We start from the raw sequence: 26,679 nt of genomic DNA on the forward strand, positions 1-26,679 counted from the left end.
AGCACTCAGGACGGGGATGTGTTGACAAAGGGCTAATGAGGAAAAAAAATCTGTATTACTGGAGTAATAACTTAAAGAATTGGATCACAACACTTGTCAGTGTGTTTTGGATAATCAGTTAAATTGCACATCCTTCCTCTTCACTTAAGCATAGGAGAGTTTAGCCCTGGGATTTCCTAAGTCACCACAAAATAAGTCTCCTTTTCAGGTTTTACTGATGTATTGCTTACACAAAAAGTGTTCAATATCAATTCGGGCAGCAGCAGAATGTCTCATCACCTTCCAGTGCAATGACTGGTCTCTACCAGCTGAATGAGTGTGTGCCAATCCCATCCTGGAGATCATTGTCTAAAAGTGTTCCACCATTTATACAACAGTGTTTCAATCTATAATTGTAATAGTCATTAGTTTAGGTCCCAATAATTTCTTTGCTGGTCATAATACTTATGTGAATGAAGGCTTCCAGCTTTTTTACATTTTTTCTTTGCTGAGCTGCAGTCTGCAGATATTATGCTTGCTTTGACAAAGGTAGTCCATCCATCCATTTTCTAACTGCTTTATTCAATATAAGGAAGTGAGACTTTTTTTATTGTCTAATTACCTGGCACAGTGGCAGAAAGTGGCCTGCTTGAGCTGCTTGAGGACCAGGTGATTATCTTGTTCTGCGCCATGTTTTCAGCACAAAACATTCCAAGCCAGTTCTGGCATTGCAGAGCATTTAACATTCAACAGACAGACAAAAGAAGCAGCTTGATACACAAGCCATTCTCATGCCTTGAGATGAGGCTTACAGTATATGCATCCAAACAGAATACCAAATTAGCACTTCTGAAGATAGACTGCATATATGGAAACAGCTTATGAGCTCATTCCCATTTGCTCCGGTGTAAATTTGCAGTCTCCTCTGACATTTGAATACAGTATGCTCTTTGATACAGCCAACTGCATGGGCTGTACAGTACGCATTAGTCCCTTGGCTCTTTCTTGTATCTCCTGTTCTATGGCGTTGATGTGAAATAGATTTTGTTAATCTTTCAAACTGAACCATCCAATTATAACTTCTAAAAAGGCATTTTCATAACTCTGTTCTAAACTCTTTGAATCTCTTGCAAGAGAAATTCCATTTCAATGCAGTTTTTCTAAAAGATGTTTAAAAGATTTAAAAGATGTCCATATTAATCATCTATGATCACTTCAAGTCATTTGCCGTATTTTTTTTTCAGGCTCTACTGTGATGTGACTGTGCAATTTATAAGCTGACGAAAGACATAAATATTCCAAATCAATGCAGCAGTTATACATGAATCCTCTTTAAAGATTATCTCATGACAGCACAAAAAATATATTTTCCTTACTGGTGGCAACTTAGAAGAAAGGTTACGCAGCCATTGTCAAAAGAAATGAAGGTGTTGAAGTTTTCCTGTAAAAACAGAAATACTGGTCTATATATCACTTTCAGTTTGCTTCGATCCGTTGCTGGAGAAAGCAAAAAATGTCTGAATTCCATCTCATGAAAGCATCCTGATGGCATCTTGTCATCTTGCAGGAGGGCACTTTGGCATTTGTGGTCTAGTTTGGGATGATGTTCAACATTTACAGTATGCTCATGATTTTTTTCTTCTCATGTGTTCTATTGACAATTCAAACTATTGATATTCAAACTTTTGAAATGCACGCATTGACAGGCACATTGTTATGATACATCATGCTTCAAAGTCACTCTATAGCGTGAATGGCTGTTCTGGTAATCACACCAGTGCTGGCGCTACAGGGGGCATTGTGGAACAAATGGCAATACTCCAATTCAGGGGCGTAGGTACAGGTGAGCCTGACCCACCCAGTCAAAGAGAGATTGATTGTCATAGTGTTTCTAACCAATAAGAAAATGAAAAAAAAATGGGGAGGTCAATGTGATATAATTAGCTAAATCGCTGTAATCTCTTGACATTGGAGTCAAATTACAAAATCCTGCCAGTTGTGGTGCAACATCGAGTAAGCTACTCGTGTACGAGCTTGCCAAAGTTAATCAGTTTAGCATGGAAAACAAATGTCATTTTAAAAAAAGCACGCCTGGAAAGTTATCGTATTCAATGCCAAGCCTCGCCGTATTCGCTTTGTGATGCACAGGAAACATCGCACGCCAACTCAAAATACATCAAAGGTAGGGCTAAGTTGAATATTAGACTAAATTAGGCCTCCTTACATTATGTTATTATTTCCGTGCCAGCCGTGGCATCTGTTTGGCCTCTGTTAAGTTTTCTAACTTAATTGTGCTTGCAATAATTTCGTTGGGATGGTTAGCATCGGCATCCCTTTGTTCATTAGTCTGTAGTTAGCTGTTTTTCAATAGAAGGTTTTCACTGTAGTTTTTTTTCTTCATGTTGCTATTTGCTTTCGTTCTGTGTGCTGTGTGCTTTATACCGCATATGGGTGCGTTCGTTAATTCACCCGGAATGCAGTGCACTGGTTCGTCTTTGATTGGATTCGATTTATGCATGTAAATGCATAATGTAAGAGGAACAGGCCTCAGAAATGGACTGTTCAGAGACTGCTGTCAGAACACCACAAAAAACATTTAAGCAATGCCTGCAGTAGCCTCTTAATTGTGACTACACAAACATATGATGTGCTGCTATGCCCATTTGAGAGTGCAGGCTTCCCAATTGGGCCAAATGCTTGTGTACCTGCGTATGCAGGGCCAAGGTGGCTTTTCGCAATAAGAATAAATTACTCTTTAATTTTTATTTTAACTTGTCTTAAGTTCTGTTTTTGTACAACGGTTTGAACAAGATTGAAATTTAAATGTCATGTCATGTAGGACAGAGTTGAGTTTGTTGGTTGGGAGTGATGTGTGTGTTGTTGGGGAGGTGGGGCTGAAAATCTATAGCCCTGGGGCCTGTGATAGTCTTAATGCGACCCTGGTCATGAGTCCAGTGGTTTACCCACTATTGGCCCTTACCAATCATGGCCTCCTAATAATCCTCATCTATAAACTGGCTTCATTACTCTGCTCTCCTCCCTATTGATAGCTGGTGTGTGGTGAGCGTTCTGGCGCACTATGGCTGCCGTCGCATCATCCAGGTGGATGCTGCACATTGGTGGTGGTGGAGGGGAGTCCCCATTACCTGTAAAGCGCTTTGAGTGGAGTGTCCAGAAAAGCGCTATATAAGTGTAAGCAATTATTATTATTATTATTATTATTATTATTATTATTATTATTATTATTATTATGCTCGTGAAGAGGATAGAGACAGACACAAACAGTCACAGATACAAAGGAAAGAAACTGGAAACATTGAGGGTGGCTGATGAGACAGCACAGAGACGCATTGGTAATATGAACTATCTGCTTGGGGTTTGTATCCTCACCCCATGTTTGAATGGCTGTCCAGGTGGTGCTCCCCTTTTCTCTCACTGTCCAAAGACATGCTGGTAGCTTAACTGGATTCTGGGAAAATTGACCCTGGTGTGTGTGTGTGTTTGTCTCTGCCTTGCACCTGTTGCTTGCCAGCATAGATACTGTACCCTGTACTATATAAAAAGGTTGAGTAAATTGATGGATGGATGGATGCATGGACACTGACCTACATTAGACAATAGTTTATTTAATGTTTGTTATCTCACTCAGCAGTGATCTACTGCCATGTCATTGTTGTGAAAAAGCCATTTAACAATAGATCTGTTTATTAAAAATAAAATGTCTAATGCTTACTATTTGTGAACAACAGGGAAGAACTTAAAATGAACATGGTGCCTTTAATGTATCTCCAAATATGTAGACAAAGCAGATCTGTAGCGTGGCATTTGGGCATACTAAACAGATTATGCAAACAGATCAATGAAGGCAATGCAGTGCTGAACAAACGAGTCAGTGGTATCACACTGTACCTGGGAGAGGGAGTCTGTACTGACAGTGATGCATTCCATATTCAGGGGACCTTAGGATAACACAGACTCTGAGCTCTTTATTTGAAATTTAATGGGAGCAACAAACACAGCATTTGTTGGAAAATAATAATGAACAAATCTCTCCTATGAGATGTTCCAATGAAACTGATCAGAATACTGATGCTTTTCTCCCATGTAATGTTGTTGTACAGTACAGAACAAACTATCCCTCAAGGTGCAATAGATTCTGAGTTGTTTTGCTTCGGATTCCCTTTAACCACTGAAGTCGTTAAAGTCAGTCAGGATTTCCCTAGGAGAAGTTGTTTTCTTCTCAGAAAAAATGCTAAAAATCTTATCCTATAGGGTTCCTATTAAGAGTCTCAGCTTTCTTAATTTAGTGTTTACATTAACACCTTGCCCTACTAAATGTTCACTCTGGTAAACAAATCCTTCTTATTCAATTACATTACTACTTGCCATTAAATTCGATTTTCTTTCCTTGACAGTAACGGTGGCCTAGTAATGATGACAATATCTCTCCGGTGAAACATTCTCCTGTCACTTCTTGATCTGTCTAGAAGCTGTTGTGACTTGCGGGATTGGCTAAATGTTTGTAGTTCCCAGCAAATTCCTTAAGTCAGTTAACATGGCTTAAAGGCCAAATGATCAAAATCATGGTAATTAACTCTGGATATTCTTCTTCTGTTAAATCATTGAGGTAGCCCATTTAGAATATAAATACACAACAGTGAATGGGCATTATATAATTATAATTCATTATAATTAATTTTGAAGTTAAAGGGAATGGTGAATTTTATTTAAAAAAAATAAAATAAAAGTTTTACATATGCTGTCTCTATAACTTTTTACCTTCTTATCACATTAATTAGAATTCAACCAAACTATTGCATTATTTTGTTTCTCAAACACATTTATCATGCAATAAACACTGAGATTTAAAATGGGTTCAGTAGTTCAGTAGCTGAGAAATGTAAATTGCAGCTGGGATACAGATGGGGGGCTTTTCAGTACAACTGCAACTAAGGGCAACAATGCAAATGGGTATTCGAAACATGGTCAATATTACAGCTTAGAGTCAGAGGAGAACGGTGTTTGCGACTCTGAACCCATAGCTGTCGATTTGCCTAGACACCTTTGACAATGTTATTCTGCATTCTTCTGTCACCCCCACTGTACACTGTAAAGGCAACTGCAATGGTTATTAAGCAGCAGCAGTTTCCCTTTAGGAATCTTATCCAGACAGTAACTTTGTACTCTCATTTCCCACATAACAACAGAAACTGAGACAAATTCTGGGCTGTAACCCACTAATCGTTATAAGACCCAACACAACTTTGTCTCAGAGAGCTAGAAGTTGGGATGAAACAGGGCCTCGATAATTGTGAAGGTGTTAAGAAAGGGCAGACAGAGCAGGGTATTTATTAGGGTATTTTTAGAACCTCGAGTGGTAGCTGGGATCATATACTGTGACTTATTCAGGTTCTTTTTTGTCAAAAATGAGCTTGTGTCTGATGGAAACCCAGGTGCATCTTATCTGAAGCTAAATGTCCAAAGACCTCAGCATTTATAGTCATTCAGAAAAGTATTTAACTTGCCCTCAATGAAAGTACCCTACACTCAAGGGGTGGGTTTTGGATTCTGGGCCAAATTACCCAGCAGTTTTGCTAAAGCTGATACCCTGGATTTTTTCAGTAATCATCTGGATGAAATCTTTAGATCAATTAGTTACTAGTTAGAAAGCATGGCCTCCTCCAAGGTTGTAAACCTTGTGCATATATTCAATATTAAATGCATCAAGAAGAAATCTTACTAACATGCATAGGCTCATGATCATTGTCTGAGCCAGAAACAGTTTATTGTAGTTTGACACACGACAGTTATAAAGAGATGAAAAGAACAAATGTAATGTCTTTATATTTGGTCATGATAAAAGTACTGGCAACTTTTCATAAAAATTTAGTAAAAAATAACTAATTAAAATCTATTATTTGATTGATAACCATCGCACTATGATTAAATTGCATTTCAAATCACATGGCACATACTTAAATGAGCATGGAGAGGTGTGACCACAAGCTCACATGAACCTTCTCACAAGGAAAGGCTTTTGCTTGGAGAATTGTTATTGACTGGCAACTAATTGATAAGCTTTAACTACTTGAATTTACAATGTCTTCTTTCATATCTGTTTGTGTTCACATACTTTATAAGAACTGCCTAGTGACAGTAGGAATGCTCCCTCAGGAAGTGGGAAAGTGCATGTCTTCTTGAAAGTAAGAGGTCCCGTGCAGGTTACAGCCTGTACATTGCAGGAGGTGTGTGTATGGGGAAGGGGGCAAGCAGAATATAAGGCAAAAATACCTCTTAGACCTTGGAGTCAGAGTGGAAAGAGTACAAAGTGTAAGTGCTCGTTGAGAATGTGCAGTTTTATCCTTAGGAATATCTATAAAATATTTCATAATCATAGCCTTGTCTAGCTGAGCACAGTGAACACATAGGAAATTATCAAGAAAATTCCAAGAAAGTCAGGAGCGCTTCAGGAGCAGTCATGATAGAACTGCAAAATGCTGTGGGGAAAAAATGGCCTGGAAAAGTATCATTGGGAAGAAGGCAGAGTGGGAGCTAGAAACACATCTCAGAGCGGAAACAGGCTGGGGGAACCTCGGAGACCGGTGGCTGTTTCCTTTTCACACTGACCACCAGCATGCCCGCCTCGGTCAGGGCACAACTGACCGACAGGGGATCCATATCTTCAGGAAACTGGCACTTGTGGGTGAAGGTGTTGCTAATGGTCCCGTCATCAGCCAGCTGGGGAGACAGAGAGAGATGGGCAGGGCAGAGAGGGAGATTATATCCCTGTACAGTTCTGGAAATTATTGTGGAACAAAGGAAAAGTGGGTATATAACTAAAGTACCTAATACAGCTACCTGCAGTTTTCCGCCAACATGTTCTAATATTGGTAATTGACAATCACTCAAGTGCAACACCATGTCAAAACCTGTATAGATACAGTATAGGCTGCTGAGGGGCCAAATCAAGATGATCAAAAGTATCTGGGTAACTACGAGCCCCCAAAATTAGTTGGTGCTAATGTGTATCTTATAGCTCTTGAAGAAATAGCTTAAAAGGAGCCCCAAATGTTTAAAACTTTCACAGGCTTTGAGATGGTCCAGAACTTCCTGAATGATTTTTTTGCAGCCAATGACATTGTAGCATGTCAGCACAATACTGTATTAGGTAACATCAAATTTCTACACAGTGATTATCACTCTATAATGCATCGTTTGCAATACATACCCTTTCACTTATTTAAAGATTCCTTTATTAAATATTTTCTTTATTTCTGGGACTATTTCCCATGCAATGTGTCACAGGCACAGATTATGCTCAGATGACAAAATATGTTTTTGCTGGAATTTGCTGTGTGTTGGTGTTGTGTGACACAGTACATACAGTAAAATCATACTAAATGACAAGAAATAAAATATCAACCAGCAACTCAAAAACCTCAACATTTTTGTCACAAAACTACATTTTGCTCCTAAAAAGATATTGAACTTAATAATCAGTGATTAACCTTGTTAAAGAAAGAGAGTCCCCAAACAGGCATTTTTTTATAGTTAAAATACATACATATAATTTTATGAAATAATGATGACAAAAAGAGATCACTTAGTCATAAAATTCAGGAGAATAATCCCCCCACCCCACCCCTACACACACACTGACAATCAGCCTGGCAGTACCTTCTCTGCATGGACGACGACGTTTTGGTTGTAAGTCATCACCACCACGTCCTGGGGCTCGAACTGACTGACGTCGGCTGACATTTGGTAGGTCTCCCCAACGGAGCGGAGCGTGCCCATGCTGGCGGGACGCCCAGTCCCAGGGCTGGCCGGACCTGCGGGCAACAAAGAGAGCACTCAGCGCCCCTCCGCATTCTGTAAAAGCCTTGGGGCACCACAGCAGCCTGGGCCTGGGGACCAGCGGTGGCTGCATTATTTCAAAATGTTTTCAAAGACAGAAACAATCATTTTCAGTGACCCTTTCTCTTCTAGAAACAAAGTGCCTGCATATGTTACACATGCCTCTTTCCTGCCACTTAAAGAGTGGGCCTCTTAATATAGCGGTGAATTGCAATGTCAAAATGCTTGCACTCCTACTGCAAAAATATTAGCCTTCTGCAGGAGCTTTTGAAGCAGAGATCCTACAGTAACTGTCAGATTCTGATGTGCGAGCTCCCATACAGTATGTGCTTGGTTTTGTGTTGCGCTTGTTAGCCTCTTAAGTCCTCTCATTTCCACACAGCAGAGCTCCATAGTTACAGGGGACGATACAAAAACAGATCATTCAGTCTGCCATGAGCTCCAAGCTTTTGTTGCTCAGAACAATTTCCCCCTTGCTTAGCTTGAATTTCTGAAGCAGAAACGACCATTTACTGTGTAAGGTGAATGCAACATTCCCATGTTTTCTATTGCTAATCCAGAAAGACCCCTGCCTTTTGAAACCCACAACAGCATAAGTGAGTAATGCACAAGTGGAATGTAAGAATTACAGCTATTGGTCACTCAGGTCCTCGGCTCCTCCACTGACCTGGGTATCCGAATGATTCTCGGGGATGCCGTGTGAACTGCGGATGGCGGAGCAGAGTTTCCGCTCCCTCCTCCCCAAACAGGCTGTGGGAGCCTGGGTCCATGTAGGGCTTGAAGATGGGGTCCCCCTGGGTGCTGTTCCCTGCTGGCCGGAAGGTGCTGCTATACCGCGCCGAGCGAAACGAGGAGTTGGAGGAAGGATTGCTGTGGGAAGACATCCTGTGGCAGGGGGAGAAATCCCAACCAGAGTCAAAGCCGAAGGGTGGAGAGAGTGGATGGCTTAGCACTCTACGCCTGCCTGTGCAGGGGCTCCAGCTAGATCCTTTTCCAAATTAAGAAATCCTCTCCACGCTGTCCAACCATAAGCAGACCCAGATAACGAAACATTTTTTGTCATGTGAGTTTGAAGAGCAGCGCAGATCCACAGGGCACCATGGAAAGCGTGATAAACTGGAATTCTCTGATACGCTCGATGAGGTCAGCTGAGAGAGATAGGAAGAGCCAGGCAATGGATTCTTCCCTGCTTGGCACAAAAATAGCAGTATGTGATACTATCACGTGGGATTAGCGATAGACTTTTCTTTAATGACATGTGAAAAAGCAGAGAATCTGCAGCTTTTTAGGTTACTGTAAGCAATAGTTGTTTCTACTGTATCAGCAGTTGATTAAAGATGAGGCAGATGTTTTTAAAGCTTTGTTTTCCTTTGGCTCCAGTAAAAGTCTGGTGACAGGCCAGGCATACACAAGAACATCAATGATTTTTTTCCAAGCTTCTCAGCATCCACAATAAGCTTCTTGATATCACAAAAAGAAAAAGAAAGCATCTTTAAAAACCAAAAGGAGTAAAGGTAAAAAATCAATAGGCAGTGTGTACCCAGTCGTGGCATATCAGTGATGTGTCGCACAAGGCTCTAATGATCTCTGGCTGCTGACTGGCAGGCCCTGGTTTCTCTCATTGATCTGCCTTTCCTCTCTGGTTTGGGCATGATACAGAGATCTGTTGCCGATCTCACTTCGGTGTGACCCACAGTCAGCAGTCAATACTGGTCTGTTTGGGGGTGGTGGAATGGAAATTAGATTCCAGGGCACTGGATAAGAATTCAGCTCCTTCAGTCTTGTGCTCATTCACTTTCGTTAAGTCCTCTTCTTGTGAGCCCTGTTGAAGTGGGTGTCCTGTGATAGTAACACAAGCTGTTTCGCCTTGGCTTTACCTCTCATTGCTGGGTCTCTTGTTCTTTTTTTTCCACTTTCATTTCAACCTTTCTAAAATGAGAGGAAAAACCCGTAACTTTATCTACAAAAAGAAACTGAAGTTTTTTGTGTTATTCACAAGTTTTAAATGCAACAGCTGCCTTTTCTTTTTCACACTGCAGGTTTCTAAAAAAAGGTTTACTACCATATATGAAGAGCAGAGCTTTGCTTTCTAGCACAGTGACTGTTTTCTCTTAAAAGACACAATGGCTCTGAAAGATGTTCCCTATTATGTACTACATTTGCTGTATATGCCTGTTTCATTGATTAAATCCACTATCGCTATACTGAGCTGATGAACCTTAAGAAGGGCATAGCAGCTGGATGTGGCTGCTAACTTTAGATTAATTCACATGAGAAGTGCAGTTTACAGTAAATCTCTTCAAATGGTTCTGCTTTCTAGCTTTTCTAAATGGCAAAAGCAAATTCATTTTCCATTTTATCCATTTGGCAGAAACCATTATCCAAGGTGAAAGCATGGAACACAATAATAACTACAACATATTTTAAATATGAGAACGATTTAGATGCAAGTGTTGGGGAGGGGGAGCTCATGGTCTTAATATGATTGTTAGCAAGCTGTACTGTAAGTAAGGAGTTGGAAGGTGGAGGGTAATATTTATGTAATCTTGCCGTTTCACAATTGCCCATACATGTATTTCTGTTGTTGTTAATGAGTTTTTAGTGTGATTTTTGTTCCAGTTTGCCATTTTCTTTCTGATGCTTTTGTAGAATTTAATTGTGATGGTTTGACATTATAACTGTATGGATATACAGTTTTGTAATGTTTTTTTGTAGGAAAATATCCTGTTTGAATTGCATTGATTAATGTGCAATGGAAAAAAAAACAATTACATGTTCCACTCATTGTTAATAACCCCTTCACTAGAAATAAAAGTTATCTGAAGGAAAATTTCAGAGCCTGTTGCCAGGCATATGTAACTGTATGTTACAGTACATATGTTGCGTATGTTAAGTGTATTGAGAATGTTTATTTAGGGCTTAGGACCTCAATTGGTCAGTAAGGTGTGACCAAGGGGCAACTCCTGAGGTGGAGATGGGGTGGAGGAGGGATGTACTGTAAAAGACGTGTGCAAGGAAGAGAAGAGGCTGACGTACAGTATTTATAGTGTTCTAACATAATTTAGGAAAACTGAGGCTAATTGAACGTGGCTGTTATGTCTCTCTTGAACCTTTTTTGTAAACACCATTTACTCCAAGACAGCAGACACTGGGCACAGGAGCAGATCCACTCTGTATGGGATGGCAGTCCAGTGCATGTACAGTACATACTCTTACCCTAGAAAAGCATTCGTTTTGCCTGTGGCAGGAAGCTCATGCACACGGTGAAAAATCCCCATGGCCTAGCAAAAACACACAATTTTTACGCAAAGAAAAACACCCCAGGCCAGAATCGAACCCAGGACCCAAGAGCTGTGAATGCACCCAGCGCTAAAGACCACAAAACAATGCCACCCATTGCATGTGCTGCTTTCTTGAAAAAAAAAATTCTGTTCTTGAAAAAAAACAATTTATCTCTTACTATAAATATTAATAGGTTCTCAGAGGAAAAAAATAAAGGTGTAACCATGTTGCTTTGTATTTTTGCCCATTTTACTGTGCGTCAAACAATCTGTACAGATTAAAAGCAGAGCGTCTTGCATTGTACCTGTACCTTAGATAAAAATAGAGATAAGAAAGGGTTGACAGCTGTTCGATTTGGAAAAGCTTTGTCCCACAGTGACGCTAAACTGTCCAGCCAATTATTCGCTTTGAACTGATGCCCTGCTGTGTGTTCAGTGGGCTGATTGTAGTGCTACTTTCTCCATTGAAAGGGAAGGCTGCTCAATGCCTGTGATGGTCCCGTCAATAGAGACTGTGGACACGGAGCTCATCTGCCTTTGTTTTCCCTGAGCTCTATTGTGTGCTGACAGGCCCTATGGCTGTGGATGAGTTTGTCGTTAGAGGCAGTAAATCGTCAGGCCGGCCAGCACTCTAAAAATAGATCAGCTCTCTGCTACAGGACCCCTGCCGGGATAATCAGCCACTGATGAGGTCACTGGGAAGGCATGGGAAAGGGGTCAGTAAAGGTCAATTATGAGAGAGGAAAATATGTTATCTCTGCATAGTGAGGGTGTTAAGGGATAAGAACAGAGGGGCTAAATCCAGAGCCCCCTTCAGCCCTGCAAGGAAACACAATTCAGTGTTTGTCACTACAGTAAGTTTTCCTTTCCATTTCAAATGTATTGCTCCTCAATTATTAAACATGCAGAATTATGTAAGTCGCTTTCTGCCTTTTACCCAGCGTTAAAAATTAAGAGCCTGGATGCAGAAAGCACTGCTGCCTGACTAAATGCCTTTTAAGCATCACAAGTTTCTAAACCTGTCCTCTTCAGTGACTGGCATAATTAATTACACAAGCTGCTTCCAGAGACCTCAGAAAGCTTATCTGTCTGCGGATGTTTCTTTCTTTCTTTAATCAGTGGGGGCCAGGGCTCCAGGAGCTGTGATCTCTGGCTGTGGAGTTCATTTCCTGTTAAAAAGCCGAAAGCTGTCAAGCAGAATCCAAGAACTGTTATCTGAAGAGAAATTTCAGAGCCTGTTGGCAGGGATATGTAACTGGCAGCTCACTTCATGCTGCAGTTTAGATGGAAAGGCAGCCCAGGTGTGTTTTCTGTCATGTTAAAAAAAAATCTAATTATATTACTCTGGGCTGTCTGCTGGACCAGTAGTTTTTTTTTCTGAATCCGATCAGAATTTTCTTATGATCAGATCAGTTTGACTTTTTATTCTTCAGGTACTATTCACAACCAAGCACTCACCCCTGTAGAAGGAGAACAAAAAGGGAAACACATCACAGAGAAGTTGCAAATAACATGAACGTCTTTTATTCATAACAGTAAACCATGGCAGATGCTGCAACAGAGGAAACTTCATAGAAATAAAGTACAAGGAATAAAAAGAAAGGGGGAACGAGAGAGGAACGTTAACTGTAGAAAACAGTGAGCATGTAAGAAAAGCAGTTCACAGTGGCCTCCTCAGCAAAAGTCAGGATCTCAAATCTGCAAAGATTCATAAAAAAGACTGTTTTCCACTTGAAAAATATTCAAAATATGATAGTAATCAATATTACTGAATCTTTCTAACCACCAGTTTGGAATGCATTTTGATGCAAAACATCTTGGGCATCAACTGACAGCGTCCGGTAAGGTGTTTTGAATCACAAACTTGAGGACTTCTTTACCTTCATGCTGTCGATGAAAGAATCTTTCATCTGGTATCAGCCTTTCTAGGATCTTGGATTTAGTCCGCTGCACAGGTTTTTATGCGAGTTGTAGCATTCTTCAGCATTGTTCTCCTGTGCAGCTGCATGTCATATGAGAATAGAAACCATTTCCACGTGAATATAATGAGAGTCCCAGCACAGCTGTTGCTTGTGAGGCAGACGTAAGGCAGTGCAAGGACCATGAGCTGCTCATGCATGCACAGCCTGAAACCTAGCTGAGGACTAAAATGACAGATAAATGGTTTGAGATCCATCTTCATTGTATCACTGACGAATAGCAGTGGTAAAGCACAAAAATGTTTCCATGATGTTTATCAGTCTGGTTCATCTTTGTGTCTTATCATTGCCTGAAGATGGAGTTTCTTCACAGTTTACCCACCTTCTTCTAGTAACAGACGCAGTGGGTTGAGGGAGGAAAGCATACTGTTCTTGGGGGGGGAAAAACACCTGTGACAGATCTGCCACCATTACACTCATCATTTAGAAGATGTCAAACAAAAAACAGACAGGAACAGATTTCCCAAAGAAGCCATGAGACCAGCATTACAGTCCCCCAGATCAATGTAAAGAAAGCCTAAACCAAGCAGAGACGGTTGGGGAAAAACATCACATACAAAACATCTTCAGAAGATAAAAATGTTTTTATGTTGATGCGGTTTCAACGCAAGAAAATGTTAAGCCTTACAGTCATTAAAAATAACAAAGATCGTGTTCATAACAAGGAAAGTAAACTGGATTCTCTCAGTCAGCGAAAGTCAAACCCACAAGAAGTTATATCAGATATAAACCGCAAAATGAATGAAATGATATCAGAGGAAGTGTGTAGTTTTAGCCCTAATTCAGCCCTAGTGGAAGTCAGTGGTGAACTTTCCTTGGTAAGAGATCTGCCCGACTTTGGGAGATAAACCTCAGAGAGTTCACATGGGGTTTGAGGTTTCTAGGATTTTTAATGAGTTAATTCAAATGAATCAAAATGGGAAGAGAAAGAACCAAATTACATGTGCAGAATCCTGCCTGAGCCACTGTCAAGTTCATCTCTCCATGGTGAGCACAACCACAAATTTTGCCTTTCATTTTTTAAAAACCTTTTGAAGTTTTTTGCAGGTAGTTTTGATGATACGCAAGTTTGCAACAAAAGTTCAGGAGGGATGACAGCAGCCAAATTCAAGTTCTCTCATTGACCCTAACTCGTAATCCTTTCCTAAATATATTTAAAAATCTATAGAAACTAGACATGAACATTCTCTCCTCACATTTCTTCATCTTTTGCATCCCTCTTTGGCCCCATCTCAACCTCTGCTGCACCCCCTGAGTCACTCCTCACTCTGCATGGGGGAGGTGGTTGATTCTCAGCTAAGGAGGTTAAGACAACGACTAAACACTCAACACTTTTCGAATACATTTAGTTCTTGGGTTTTGTCCCTCCTCATGCATTTTTCATGAGGGCCATTATAAGAGGGGTGACCTGCACAACTTTTGAAGCATTTAAGGTATTCACAGTCACAGTATGACTTAATTTAGATCATGGCTGTTTTGGCTGAATTATCCAACACTGGCTGAAAGTCATAATCCATTTTTACTCATGTTCATGTACTGTAATGTGGTTAATGGTACAGCTACAGTATATCTGAGAAATGCCCTGTGGCCCTTGCAGTCAAATATTTGTCACCCCTGCTTCAAAGAAACCTTGCCCTACTCCCCAGTAGGGAGACATCCTAGAAAGTCCTTATCGTCTCTTCATTCCTTTTGTGAAATCTCTTGTGAAGACTTGCTGAGCAGTGCTTTACTGAACTGCAACCACTACATTTCAGAGGCAAGAAGTATTAATTAAAGAACGCAACCACAGGAAAGGTTAACAGGGGTTAAACGTGACTTGACTGTCTTTTTTGTAATATGCCTATGCATTTACAGTAAATTAAAATCTTCAGCCCTTTTGGATTACATGTCTAGGGGTTTGCTAGCACATGTATAATGAAGAATACACTGTGTAGGGAATATTGGCAGCACCAGAAAAAAAAGCACATGCAGAGCTGTTCAGAATACAAAGAATTTAGCTGGAATCTGTTAGGATTTGGGGGGGGGGCTAAAGCAAATAGCGGGGGTGACATAAGGTGAATCCAGGTGAGTTCAAGCAAATGAATTATTGCATTCGTCCAGAAACTGAACACCATGTTACCAAACCTTAATTACAGAGCCCTGACATAAAAAATGAGAAACCGTCAACAGCACTGGGACTGCTCAGATTTCCCAGAATACTTCCACACCCATAGTATCAATTTCAGACTCCTGCATGATAGCAGGCACTGCGTGGTGCACAATGCAAAGCTATCAGAAGAGGATGTGCAGGCTTCCCTGCAGTTGTGTTCTGTGCCAAAACTGCTCATTTGTACATTAAAATTTGTACAAGGGCATTCTGAGACTAATGGTAAAATGCTATCTACTGTCATATCAGAGCCCACATAGTCAGACTTGCTATCGTAGTTTGATCTTCCTACCCATTTTGGAGACATTTTGAGATAAAAAGGTGGGGGGGTGAGGTGGTAACACCATGTTGAAAATAGATTCTTCCCCTTAGAAAAGTCACTTCTTTTTATAGCAACTCACACACACACACAATGGGCTGCGCCTACTAAGGAACTAAGGCACTCCATCATAAAGATACGAACAGAATGTCATTTCATGGCATGAGTGCTTAGTGAGAGTGGAGTTGCAGTGCTTGACAAGCCAATTGAAAGACACTGCTGTCTGCCATGAACAGTTAATATGCTGAAGTGCAAGTGACTACATAATCTGAGAGTCTGGGGCCACTGTGGAATGCTTCAGACAGCGAGAAGTAAATTAATCTTTGCGTTTTACCATCTCTGCAGGCAGGGCAGGAAAATCTCTGCTCACAGAGAATGGGGAAAAAAAGCAAAAACTAATAATAAGAAATAAAGAGCCTAGGATGGCTGATCTGAACAGACTCAGATAATGAGGATGGAAGCATGCAGGATTGCCTCTCTGACCTTTGCAGCAGGGGTCACATATTCACCTCAACTGACTAGAGTGTTAGAATTATTTACTCCACCAAGAGCTCATAATGCATTTCCAGTTAAAAAACACTAAGCAGATCTTTTCTGTGTGATTGAGGAAAATGTAATTTAGAAGATGTGACACTGCATTTGTTTGGAGAATAGAAATCGTGATCATACATAATAAATTGTATATAGCACATACAATATATGTTATATAGAGAGAGGATGGAGTTGGGAGCTGTATCACTGTGCAGGCTGTGAAGGAACAAGCATAGGTTATTCCTCACTTTAAAATATAATGAAACACAGTGTTGCCACTGTGGTGCCTATTTCCTCTGTTTCTTTACTCTATAACTGCAGATGGATGTATTGGCAGTCAAGATCATTCCCTAATTTACTAACCGTAATGAGCGTTCTTTGCTAAAGTGTTCGATTGAGTTTTTTGCCATTGGCACTTCTTATAAATTTATTAGCTCACCAAGAGGTACAATTAAGACAATATGCAAAGCTACAGCTTTCTTCAGAATGTAATATACAATTATACATACACATTTCTAGAAAATAACAAGCTGTAGTTGTTACAAAACATTATAGCACATTTAAGTATACTAGCAAATCGATAAAGGCTTTTTCTGCTAAAAATAATTGTTAGTGTGTTTCTGTGTAGAACTCTCTGTCTATACTCAGACATACACCACAAATGGAAATCTTGGCCTTTGTTAAAGAAAGCTCAATATTTTAAAATATCACAAATGAGCAGGTTTGAAGCTCAGGCACCTAAGGTGTCTTAAGTTTCACATTCAAGTCCTCTTTTCTTGGACAACATTCAATTACTATGGCAGTTACACTGAGAAAGACTTCATTCTAATTGTCTAATGCATAATTTACTGTTCCTTGATGATTATTATAATTGCAATTAAATTGCTTGTCACCACAGGTAATTCTAAATGGTCTTTCTTTACAAATAAACAGGCTAGCTTTGCCCTGTCATGTGACAGGGTGCAAGTGGCAGTTTTAATGACAGGCCATACATGAATTAATCCATAGGGTTCAGACCTGCAGCAAACGTTTACTCAGCTCACAGATAAGAAGAGTAAGTTAGAGATACCATAACAGCTGTTGTGAATCTTTGGAAATTGTTCAAAACTCACAAACAAATGTCAGCCCAAACTCAGATCATTGCAGGAAAATCAATCTCTTTGGTTCAAACAGAGTGACACTGGACCCCTTGGCAACCCAGGCATTATGATCAAGATGGAGAGAGAAGAATTCTTTACAATGGACTCAGCAAAATAAATCAGAGATTGGAAAGTTAAAGAAGCTTTAGTGATCAGTAATAGGAAAGGAGATGAAGGCACAACATTCTACTTGTACCTGAGTTATTGACCCTCACTTTAACTTTCTCATCTGACCTCTCTGAAGTCTAGAAAAATATCATTTTTATCTGTTACAAAAAATAGAAGAAGCAAAGACTGTCTCGCCTCTCTACCCCATATTCATTTTGTCCAGTATGAGAATCAAAGAACATGATTCTTTGATAGTAATGCCCATTCAATTGTGGAATGTGTCATGTTCATGCTGTAGGTCTTGTGATGTGCCCTGACGTTAGGGTTCGAATTCTACATACTAACATTAACAAGTCTTGCATATCAGAGTTACAGCGTTATGAGCCACATGCTCATCAAGACAGCCATGCTTACAGCTCACTGCAGCTCAGTTTTGCACCTGTCAATCTGTCAGGCTGGTATGAGAAGGAGACCCCTGCCCTCTTCTCTGATGGACAACCAAAGACCAGAGAATCCACATTTACTTTCCCAATCCTGATAACCAACTTTATCAAAAGCCCCCCTTGCAGTTTTTTGGGTGTGGTACAGCCCTTACAGGCACCCTGAGGTCTCTCTCCCCTCTGTCACAGAAAGTAGTACTACACAAGTATGGGCAGAGCACTCTTTGTCATTATAGGTTACTACAAAATTATGTTATGTTAAATTATGTTATGCAATATTTCGGTATGATGTTTTTTAAAGGGAATATAAATCTGCCTCAGACTTTTTCAATCATTGCCTGTCCACCTTGATTGAAATTTACCGTAACCTTCAACCATAGTGCTCCATTTCTTTTCACAGCAGTCTGATCTACCCAGAAACATGCTTTTGATAGTGAAAATCAGACTGTTTCCAAGTTTAAAAGTCCTCCTTCCTTCGGTTTCCAGGTACAGGGACTGCTGTCGGAGTTTTAGTGTTATTTCAGAGGTTTGAAGGGCCTCAGACCTTGAGTAGGTTAAGGGCAACAGAGACAGATCTTTCTCTTGGCATTAAGCTTGCTGAGTATCAGAGTTATTGTGGGACAGAACTCTCAGTATCGGTCATTGTTTGCTTTGGAGTTCCTTGACCGATCACAGTCCAAGGTTCTTCAGGTCATTCCTCACACACACAGGAACAATCGTGGCCCCTTTGATCTTGCTCATGGGTTTAGTGGAATGCAGTATCTGTGCTTGCTTGATACAGAGAGCTTGGAAACTGTTCCCAGTTGCCATTTATATGTACAGCTGTGAAACCTGTGGCTCAGATTGTGTCCAGCTTGGCTGTAATCAAGTTGCAATGTTTCGTAAAAAGCAACACAAACTATTACAAATTAACAAGACGTATCCAATGTGAACCCACTGACAGGAGCTCTTAGTTGCACTCCCTGAGTTAAGACAGTTTCTGCAACAAAATCCTCTTGCTTCCTTTTTATATAGTCTCTGAAACAAAACTGTTTTAAATTTTTACTTTTTGTAAAGACTGTTCAGTCTAAAAACGGCGGTGTTTGCAGTCGTTTATACCCACAATCTGGTTTCTATTGTTCAAAAAGTTACTTCTGTTCAGCCAAGGTTGACAAACAGTGCAGTTAGAGAGGAGGAACCCGGAGACAGAGCCAAGAGAGGAGAGAGACATGTCTTGGTTGAAGTACTTTGACATACTGACTGCAAAGAAGTTAGGAAGGAGAACGACTTTTTATACAATAAAATAAATCAATTCATTCAATAGGGACTTGACAGTGACAAGAACAAACAATATCACAGTATCCTCTTAACTGTTTTATGTTTTTTTTAAGTTTGCTTTTCCTGTAGACCATATCGCACAGGAATAACAACAAAAGGAGATATCTACGGCAACATTAGCTTCGTGCAAACCACTAGGACAGCAACGCCGCACAAGAGAAAGCATGACAGAGCTTACAAAAATATAGAAAATCTGAGACGTAATGCACTTTTGCTTTTACTGCATCACTGAAAACTAGTGTTTATGCTTTCTTGGTTTTTCAGCCAAACCTTTCCCTGGTGTTCTCGAAGCAAAACTTCTTTTAAGACCATTGCAAGCGTTTCCTTTTCAGTTTTTTTGTCCCGGTGAGAACTTGAAAAATCAAAAAAAAAGAACAGCTTTCAACCCCTCAGGCTATAATGATCATAATCATCAGTATCACCATTAGTCTTCATAATAACAAGAACAACAACATGTTGAATGATATAAAACTAAGTACAATAAAAGCATAACCTTTTCTTCATTTGTTTTTGAGAAATATTTTAAAAAGACATCATTTTGTCAGTTTAAGAACATTCCAGCATTTGCTTATAATCTTTAGTCAAAGGTTAATGTTTTGGCATACCCAGCAAAAAAAGCCATGCCGATCTGATGCTATAGATTTTTTTAGGCAAGGAGAGGTTGGGTTGCAGTGTCATGACGTTCAGACAATAGATGCTCTTGAAAAAGGTAAGGAATGGGAGGAGGTTGGATCAAAAAGAGGACAAGAACAGCTGGAGCTACAAACCGTGCTTTAGAACAAATCAGCCCACAAGTTCAGTTCAGCACTTAACACGTCATGCAGAAGATTTTTTTCTTTTTTTTTAATCTGTGAAGTGCTCAAACCTTTGCATCAAACCCCCAGGCAATTAGTTTGTGCTAAAGGCATTGCAAAGTGAATCGGAACCCAAAGAAGAGAGATTGTTTGGACGCGTCAAGACAAATAAAAATGTATAGATATATCGAACCAGGCAAACGATAGATGGGGAAGGGGAGGGAGGAAATGGGGAACAGGCAGGTTGACGGAGGAATGGGTAAGGTGAGGAAGGTGCACAAGCAGGGAGGGAAAGGGCATTTCATTAAAGCATGCCAAAAACGTTTTCCGAAAGGTGAGGGAAAGGAGAGGAAACCAAATGAAAAATGAAGAGGGCAGTCACTGGTTCCCCTCCTCCCCCTCCTCCTGCTCCTCCTCCTCCTCTTCATCCAGGGATACCACTCCTGAGGAGGCCACATCTGACACCTTCCTCCGACCAGGATAGTCGCACTCGTCCTTGCACACTGAGTCATAGTCCTTGCAGGCTAGGTCTTCCTCATCCTCTGGAGAGAAGCAGGACTCGGTGTAGGAGACAGAGTAGGAGGAGTCCTCGCAGACCAGGTGTCCCAGGCTCCGGAAGGCACTTTCTCTGCCCCGCTGCAACCGGGAGAGCAGCTCCTCGCCGCCCTGCAGTGCCCCCAAGATCTTGGCAGCCAGGTCCACAGGAGAGGAGCCCAGGTCCTTCAGGAGGGGGTGATCCTCCAGGCTACACAGGCTGGAGCAGAGGGTGTCGGGTGAGACAGTGGGTGAGGTGTCGCTGTTCTCCTGCTCACTGGAGCCCTGCCGTGAGCTCCGCTGCTGGCACACGTGGCTGTGCAGGAAGTCCCGAAGGTAGCTGGGGTAGGAGGAGACGGTGTCTGGAAGAGATCAGGCAAAGCCATTGATGAAACAGGTAGTACAAAACAGAACCAGGTCCCTGCAGAATTCAAGGCTAACAACAATCCAAGGCAAAGTAACGGCAACAACAAAAGTAGAAAACTGCTGCGTCCCAATCCAACAAACATGCATCAAACATTCTGGGAATGTCCCCTAACCCAGTCGCTTCTAATGGCCTATTTAGTCCCAGAAATCCTTGACCAAATACATACAAATGTTGCTGTTGCATCAGCAAAAACCTTTATTTAGAACATTTTCATAAAGATTCTTCATTTATCACTGTTTTGGTGACACTACATCGCAGTCTGCAGCCTATCCTGCAATTCAGCTTCTGTCAGTCAGCATGGCCTGAGGCCAAAAGCATCACAAGCTTTCACTAGATCAACTAATTTAACCACGGCTTAAAGGGAAAAAAATCAAAAAGTCACTCAAAATGAACATATGGAAGGAGCAGGACAGTTACTTCATAATTCCAAGGAGTGTAAGAAGGGTTAATTGTTTCCAGGACAGTATTCAACTCCTTATACTATACATCAGAAAGCATTAAGCACCATATACATGGAATATTTTAGATGCCTTAAAGATCAAAGGAGTCAATAGGTCCCGCATTAATTTGTCACCTTTTAGAAGAATGCAGCATTGCCAAAAGAGTCAGTAATTTAATGAGAACAGAGAAAAAATACAAAAGATGTTCAACAAGGGCAGTAAACAATTCATTGCTAGCACTTTGAAGAGTGTGTTCAAAACTCTCCGGAATGGGATGAAGGGATATGTGGACACAGAACCTATGACATCTGCATGTATTTACCACTATGGTTCTCCTCAGTCCAGGAGAACTGGATTGGCAATGGTCAGGAAGAGGGAATGGAGATGATGGCCAACAAGCATGTTGTTTCCATGAAAAGCCAAATAAATGGTTGTAAGCTCAGAGAGTTGAATGATTCAGAAATCACTATATTTTATCAGAAATAGAATTATGACATAGTTACAATAGAAATTTAAGAAGACGTTTACGTTCTAAACTCCCACAATTCCATTTGCCTGAGCATATAAATCTCAGACCTGAGTCATAGTACATAGTACACTTCTTTTGTAGCCCTCCCACCACACCTAAACCCCTGCAGCATATCCCTGGTTCAGTACCCCAGTATCGAGATGGGTTTACTAGAAAGAATGATGAGGCTGCCAATTCCCTCAGGCAGGTGAGCTAAGCCAAGCACACTCTTCATATCCATCTCACTCTCTTGCATTTATTAAGATCTAACCAGACCACTGAATTATATGTGTTGTGCATTCAGTAAAGCCCCAGTTAATGCAGTACTAGGGAATTACTATAAACAGAATTGTCTTTATCCTGTATTAATTTAGGGAGCATAATTAAGACTTCATGCTCTGTAGGTGAAAAGAGTGATGAGGAAAGGGAGTAAACTGCCCTGAGACATCCTGATTTAAAGTCTGATTCTAACTGGTGTCTAAATGAAAACTGATACATCAACTGCACTTCAGAAACATTCAGTTGCAATGAACAGAGAAAAGAAAATTGGTCGATATTAATGCTGCAGCTTCATATCCCACAGTGCTAAAAAAAAATAGGCGAATGTTGTGAAAATCCTTTCGACTTTGTCAGCACAAACTCTACGGGACTGATGAGCTCTCCTCCTGTGCTCATCTGGTTAAGGGTAATTGAATTAAATTTCCAGAATAAAAGATGGGAACATCAAATTGAGCCACTCCAGGAAATCGTTTGCAGAAGCTAGGAAAGTAGGGCAGTGGGACATGGGAACCCAGCGAAATCCCAGCGATGATTTCCTAACACTACAAATTCTCTGAGCATCAGCGCTCCCTTGAGAGCTCCCATCCCCAGCACTGACAGGTCTCTCCAAGAGCGATGCGGAGAGAGACCGAGAATAAGGCCACCAGGATAAACATCCAAAGATTAAAATCCAGGAATTAGGCAAAATTGAGAGAGACCTGGAGAGAGAGGGTTAGTGAACAAAAACTGCTCTTGTTCCAAGTCCAAAGGCTATTGCAATCTGCAGTGGGTATATACTGCATGCCAGTGACTGTAGGCTCTGTCTTTCAAAGGACAGGGAGGATGAGAGGCCGGGGGTGTTTTCCACCTACAAAATCACTTCTGTGAGGAGGTGTAAGCAAAAAGGGCTCGGGGTAGGGTCAGTATTGAGTGGACTGGAGCTGGGCACGTCTAATATGCATCATCCTTCACACTGAACAAAAAAGAAAGGAGGTCAATAGGGTCACTGCTGCTGGATAAGTCATTGGTATTGTTGAACAAACAGAGACCAACAGAACACAAGTAGCTTTGTAGTCCAGCGCTCTGCTCCTCTAGTCAGCCAGAGCCACTTGCTCTTTTATTAGTTAAATAGTTTAGTTATAGCTTGTATAGTTTCCTGTAAGCCAGCCTTTGGCAACACATTTCAGATCCAGATGCTTTCTTTCAGAATTGCTTAAATTTTTTAAAACTTTTCTAGCGATAACCAGGAAAGTCTCTCCCTTGTTCTGGTTTCACTCAAAGGTTTGTGATACTCAGGAAAAAAAGGCATCAATCTGAAACGGTGTCTCATTCTCCTATTAAAACCTTGTGCAATAAAAACTGTATTATTCAGTTATGAATATTTTTCTTACAAGAAAGTGTATATTGCACTCATTTTCGAGGAAATGTGTCAGTCGAGAAAACAATAAGATGAAGAATATTCCAAATATGTCAGCCCTGTTAAAACCCTTTCCTAGGTCTAAAGCTATCAATAATATAAAAAGCAGCATAAAGCCTGCTAGGCTGTAGCACTTGAGGACTAGTTTTGAGAAACTCTCCAAGCCAACCACAGGAATAAAGGGGCTCTTAGCCTATTCTACTCAAGATATAAGCTTTTTGGTGATAAAACTGCATCCTTGTTAAGGACGTTTCAACCACATCAAGATAGTGAGACAGTGTTGATCTGACCCCAGAGACCCCTAGTGGCAGGACCTCCTTTGAACTTTGAACAGGAGACTGTGTGAGTCACTCATAGCTGTCCTGTCTCCTGAATAAATGAATCGATCAGTAGGTTGCTTCCTCTCAACTGAGTGACATGTGAGTAGGACTCATCAAATTGAAGAAGGCAGTTTCTACACCAGGCAGTGTTGAACAGACTACTGTACTACTTTTCTTTTGGTGCTAAAGAGATTCCCCTCCAAGAATTTAACAATGTGTAATGATATTTAGTCCTGTTATGCTTCATATAGCCAAAAGTGATCCTGACAAATTCACTGATTGGCAAAATAAAACCTTCACAAAAGTGACAGTCAGAAAATTTGTTTAATATTACTAGAATTGCTGGCAGGGTTCTTGCATTGTATTGTTAAGACCACATTTCTCTACCATGAGCACAGGAAATCCATGTGATTCTCCTCTGGCAATCCACCACTCAGCAAGCAAGGATATAGGACTAGCACTGCACCGTGACGTACCTGAATTTTGAAGTGTTTGAGAAGGTTCACTGGCAGGGCCAAAGTCTTCATCGTAGGAGTCGTCATTGGAGTCCTCACCATCTATAGATGACCAGGCGCGCAGTTTTGCTTCAGCAATAGCAAACTGCTCTGCCACACCTGAGACGCGAAGAAGCACAGAGCTGTCAGATGGCACAGGGACAGCCTCATTCCCTGCTAGCAGCCTGGGGCAGGCAGAGGCTCTGAGAAAGAACTAGAAGGAACATTGTAGGGGAAGATCTTGCCCTTCCCATGGCTTGTTCCCATGATGCCAGCATCAACATGTCATAGCTCAGTTTTCAATTGCTTAGGCAAACGCTTGGTAACTCATAAAAATGCACACTGCAGGCAAACTAAAAAATATAGATGTCTTGAATATTGAGGTTCCAAATGGAAAACAAAAAGATCTCTTTAAGCAAAACTGTATTTCAAATAAAGCATCCACTAAATAACTGAGATCTCAGCTACAATAAAAGCAAAGAATTGTCAAATGGCAGACCTCCAGCCATGAGAAGCACTCTCTCTTAATTCAAGATGTTATTTTTATGATATGGGTATAGTAATGCATTTAGGACTGATAACAGAAAGCATGCCTTAAGAGAAGAGATTGCGGGAGCCTGAAATAACCTGTGTGTTCATGTTGTTGGAACAGAATTCTGGGAATCCTTCAAAAAATGGTGGGATCAGATCTTCCAACATTCCTTCTGTACAAAGTATGCATTTAGATATGAATCATGAGACGTGAACCTATTTCCATTTATGGGTTAACTTCTGGAGGCAGTGTTTTCTTCATGTTTAAAGTCAAAGGCCAATATTCATGTGTGCTCCTTCCTTGTGTTTTGGGCCAATCAGTGGCAGTATTGGCACTACTACAAGTATTCAAAATCATTTACACAGATTGCAGATATGATTTGGAAATGATAGCTGCATAGTTTTGGCATTAACTGAATATATCTAATGACAAAATACTGCCAAACATTCCAGCGTCATTCCAGAATTATGGTCATCACACATGACTTGGAGTCTATGCGTCTTTGATCCTATGTAAGCTTTACGGCCTCAGTGTCTTCTCCAGTGTTGACTCTTATCCCGTTTTGTGAGCTTTTAAACAGAGAAACAAAGAGTATATTAAACTACAAAAAGTAACCACAGAATAAAGGTGTGTCAATAAATGGCTTAAACAGACCATTATCATTAATTTGATGATTTAGAACAGAATTACTTTGTAATAAATAGTTAAGTGCCAGGGTCAAGAACCAAAAATTACTTTGCTGTTTCATGGTCATGTGGTAAAGATGCCTTAGTGCTCCACAGGCAGTGTGTGCAAATCCCATAAACTTTACATGTCCCAGGTGTGCTGCATTGTAAAGTAAATGTGTTCTTCTGCCTTGTCAGGACAGAAACTGCAGGTGTGATGAATGGAAGGAAAGTAGTACAGCCATGTACTGGTAAAGCTGCTATGCCTGTTGGCTTGGGGGACCTGCGTTGCATTTGCTTTCCATGTACAGGGTGAGCTGAGACCAGAGCAGAGGTGAAAAAGGAGACATTGTAACAGCACAGAACTATTAGAAGGTAATACCTCTGGATACACAACAAGAAGACTTTCATGTGTTTTATTTTACTGTTCGTCTGCAGCAAAAGGCCTGATGTGGACTCTGTTTTAGAGGTTGCCATTAATTCAAACAAAAGCTTAAAGCATGTCAGCTTATTTCACCACTCATGTGTTCATTAGCACTACAATCAGCATTCATTGTGAATCCCAACTCTGAAACTAAGCAATCACAGAGCACAGCTAAAAAAGAACAATTATCCTACACATAGAGTTTCACCGTTAGAAATATGGCACGTTAATTTTTTCAGTACATGGCTTTTAGGGAAAATTATCTTCAATTTTATGAATTTATTTGAATGTTATTATTTGTTATTTTTATGTTATTAAATTTAATATCATAGTTACTAAATGTCAACTCGTTGTCAGTTTAAAATCCTCTGACCAAATGAGTGTGAATGTTAGAGAACAGAAGGCTCATCTTCCTACATAAGGACTTCCCAGTCTTCCCTGTGACCCCAGTGTCTTCTACCTTTCATTCCAAACTGAGTTTTTAATTTCTTAATTGAGACCCTAACTGAATTATTAACGTTTCTCCATTAGACAGTTGAAATTGTTTGTGTGTTCTTGAAAGGTTGGTGCCTGCTATATACCTAGATTATTTTCCAAAGAAATGTGAAACCCGTTCCATATTTTTTTAAGAGCTCAAGGGCACTTAGTTATTATCTAATTCATTAGTCAATTAATTGCCTGAGGGTTCACTGGGGATAAAAATAAAGAAGATGCAGGGGTAGCATATCCAAGGATCAGGAATTGGAAGTCCTGCTTGTCTACCACAACTC

The 26,679-nt window shown here is 40.6% G+C and overlaps 2 protein-coding genes across 7 annotated transcripts in view; both read right to left on the minus strand.

Moving 5' to 3' along the window:
• Positions 1 to 5,755: 5,755 nt before the first annotated feature.
• On the minus strand, positions 5,756 to 8,876 carry LOC148676733 (heat shock protein beta-7-like). Its single transcript, XM_088612091.1, has 3 exons — positions 8,504 to 8,876; positions 7,657 to 7,811; positions 5,756 to 6,717 (listed from the first exon to the last, which is right to left on the minus strand). Exons 1-3 carry the CDS (start codon positions 8,718 to 8,720, stop codon positions 6,532 to 6,534), a joined length of 558 nt encoding a protein of 185 aa, XP_088468217.1. The 5' UTR covers positions 8,721 to 8,876; the 3' UTR covers positions 5,756 to 6,531.
• A 3,742-nt stretch (positions 8,877 to 12,618) lies between these two features.
• fam131ab (family with sequence similarity 131 member Ab) overlaps positions 12,619 to 26,679 on the minus strand; it is a 34,080-nt gene continuing 20,019 nt past the window's right edge. For all 6 annotated transcript variants that reach the window (XM_088612129.1, XM_088612137.1, XM_088612107.1 and 3 more), the window contains 2 exons: positions 24,271 to 24,408; positions 12,619 to 20,786 (listed from right to left, as the gene is read on the minus strand). In XM_088612129.1, the coding sequence (XP_088468255.1) occupies positions 20,269 to 20,786; positions 24,271 to 24,408 (656 nt within the window). In that variant the 3' untranslated portion in view covers positions 12,619 to 20,268. The remainder of the gene's footprint in view (positions 20,787 to 24,270; positions 24,409 to 26,679) is intronic.

This window comes from Lepisosteus platostomus, chromosome 2 (assembly GCF_059453375.1).
Source record: "Lepisosteus platostomus isolate fLepPlt1 chromosome 2, fLepPlt1.hap1, whole genome shotgun sequence".
NCBI classification, from domain to species: domain Eukaryota; kingdom Metazoa; phylum Chordata; class Actinopteri; order Semionotiformes; family Lepisosteidae; genus Lepisosteus; species Lepisosteus platostomus.

What these genes read in the sequence shown, in the direction of transcription:
- LOC148676733 (XM_088612091.1), bottom strand. Translation starts at nt 8,720, where the DNA reads ATGTCTTCCCACAGCAATCCTTCCTCCAACTCCTCGTTTCGCTCGGCG. An exon ending in AGAATCATTCGGATACCCAG is followed by an intron (nt 7,812 to 8,503) that starts GTCAGTGGAGGA and finishes TGTTGCCCGCAG; the next exon opens with GTCCGGCCAGCCCTGGGACT. An exon ending in TCGTCGTCCATGCAGAGAAG is followed by an intron (nt 6,718 to 7,656) that starts GTACTGCCAGGC and finishes CTGTCTCCCCAG; the next exon opens with CTGGCTGATGACGGGACCAT.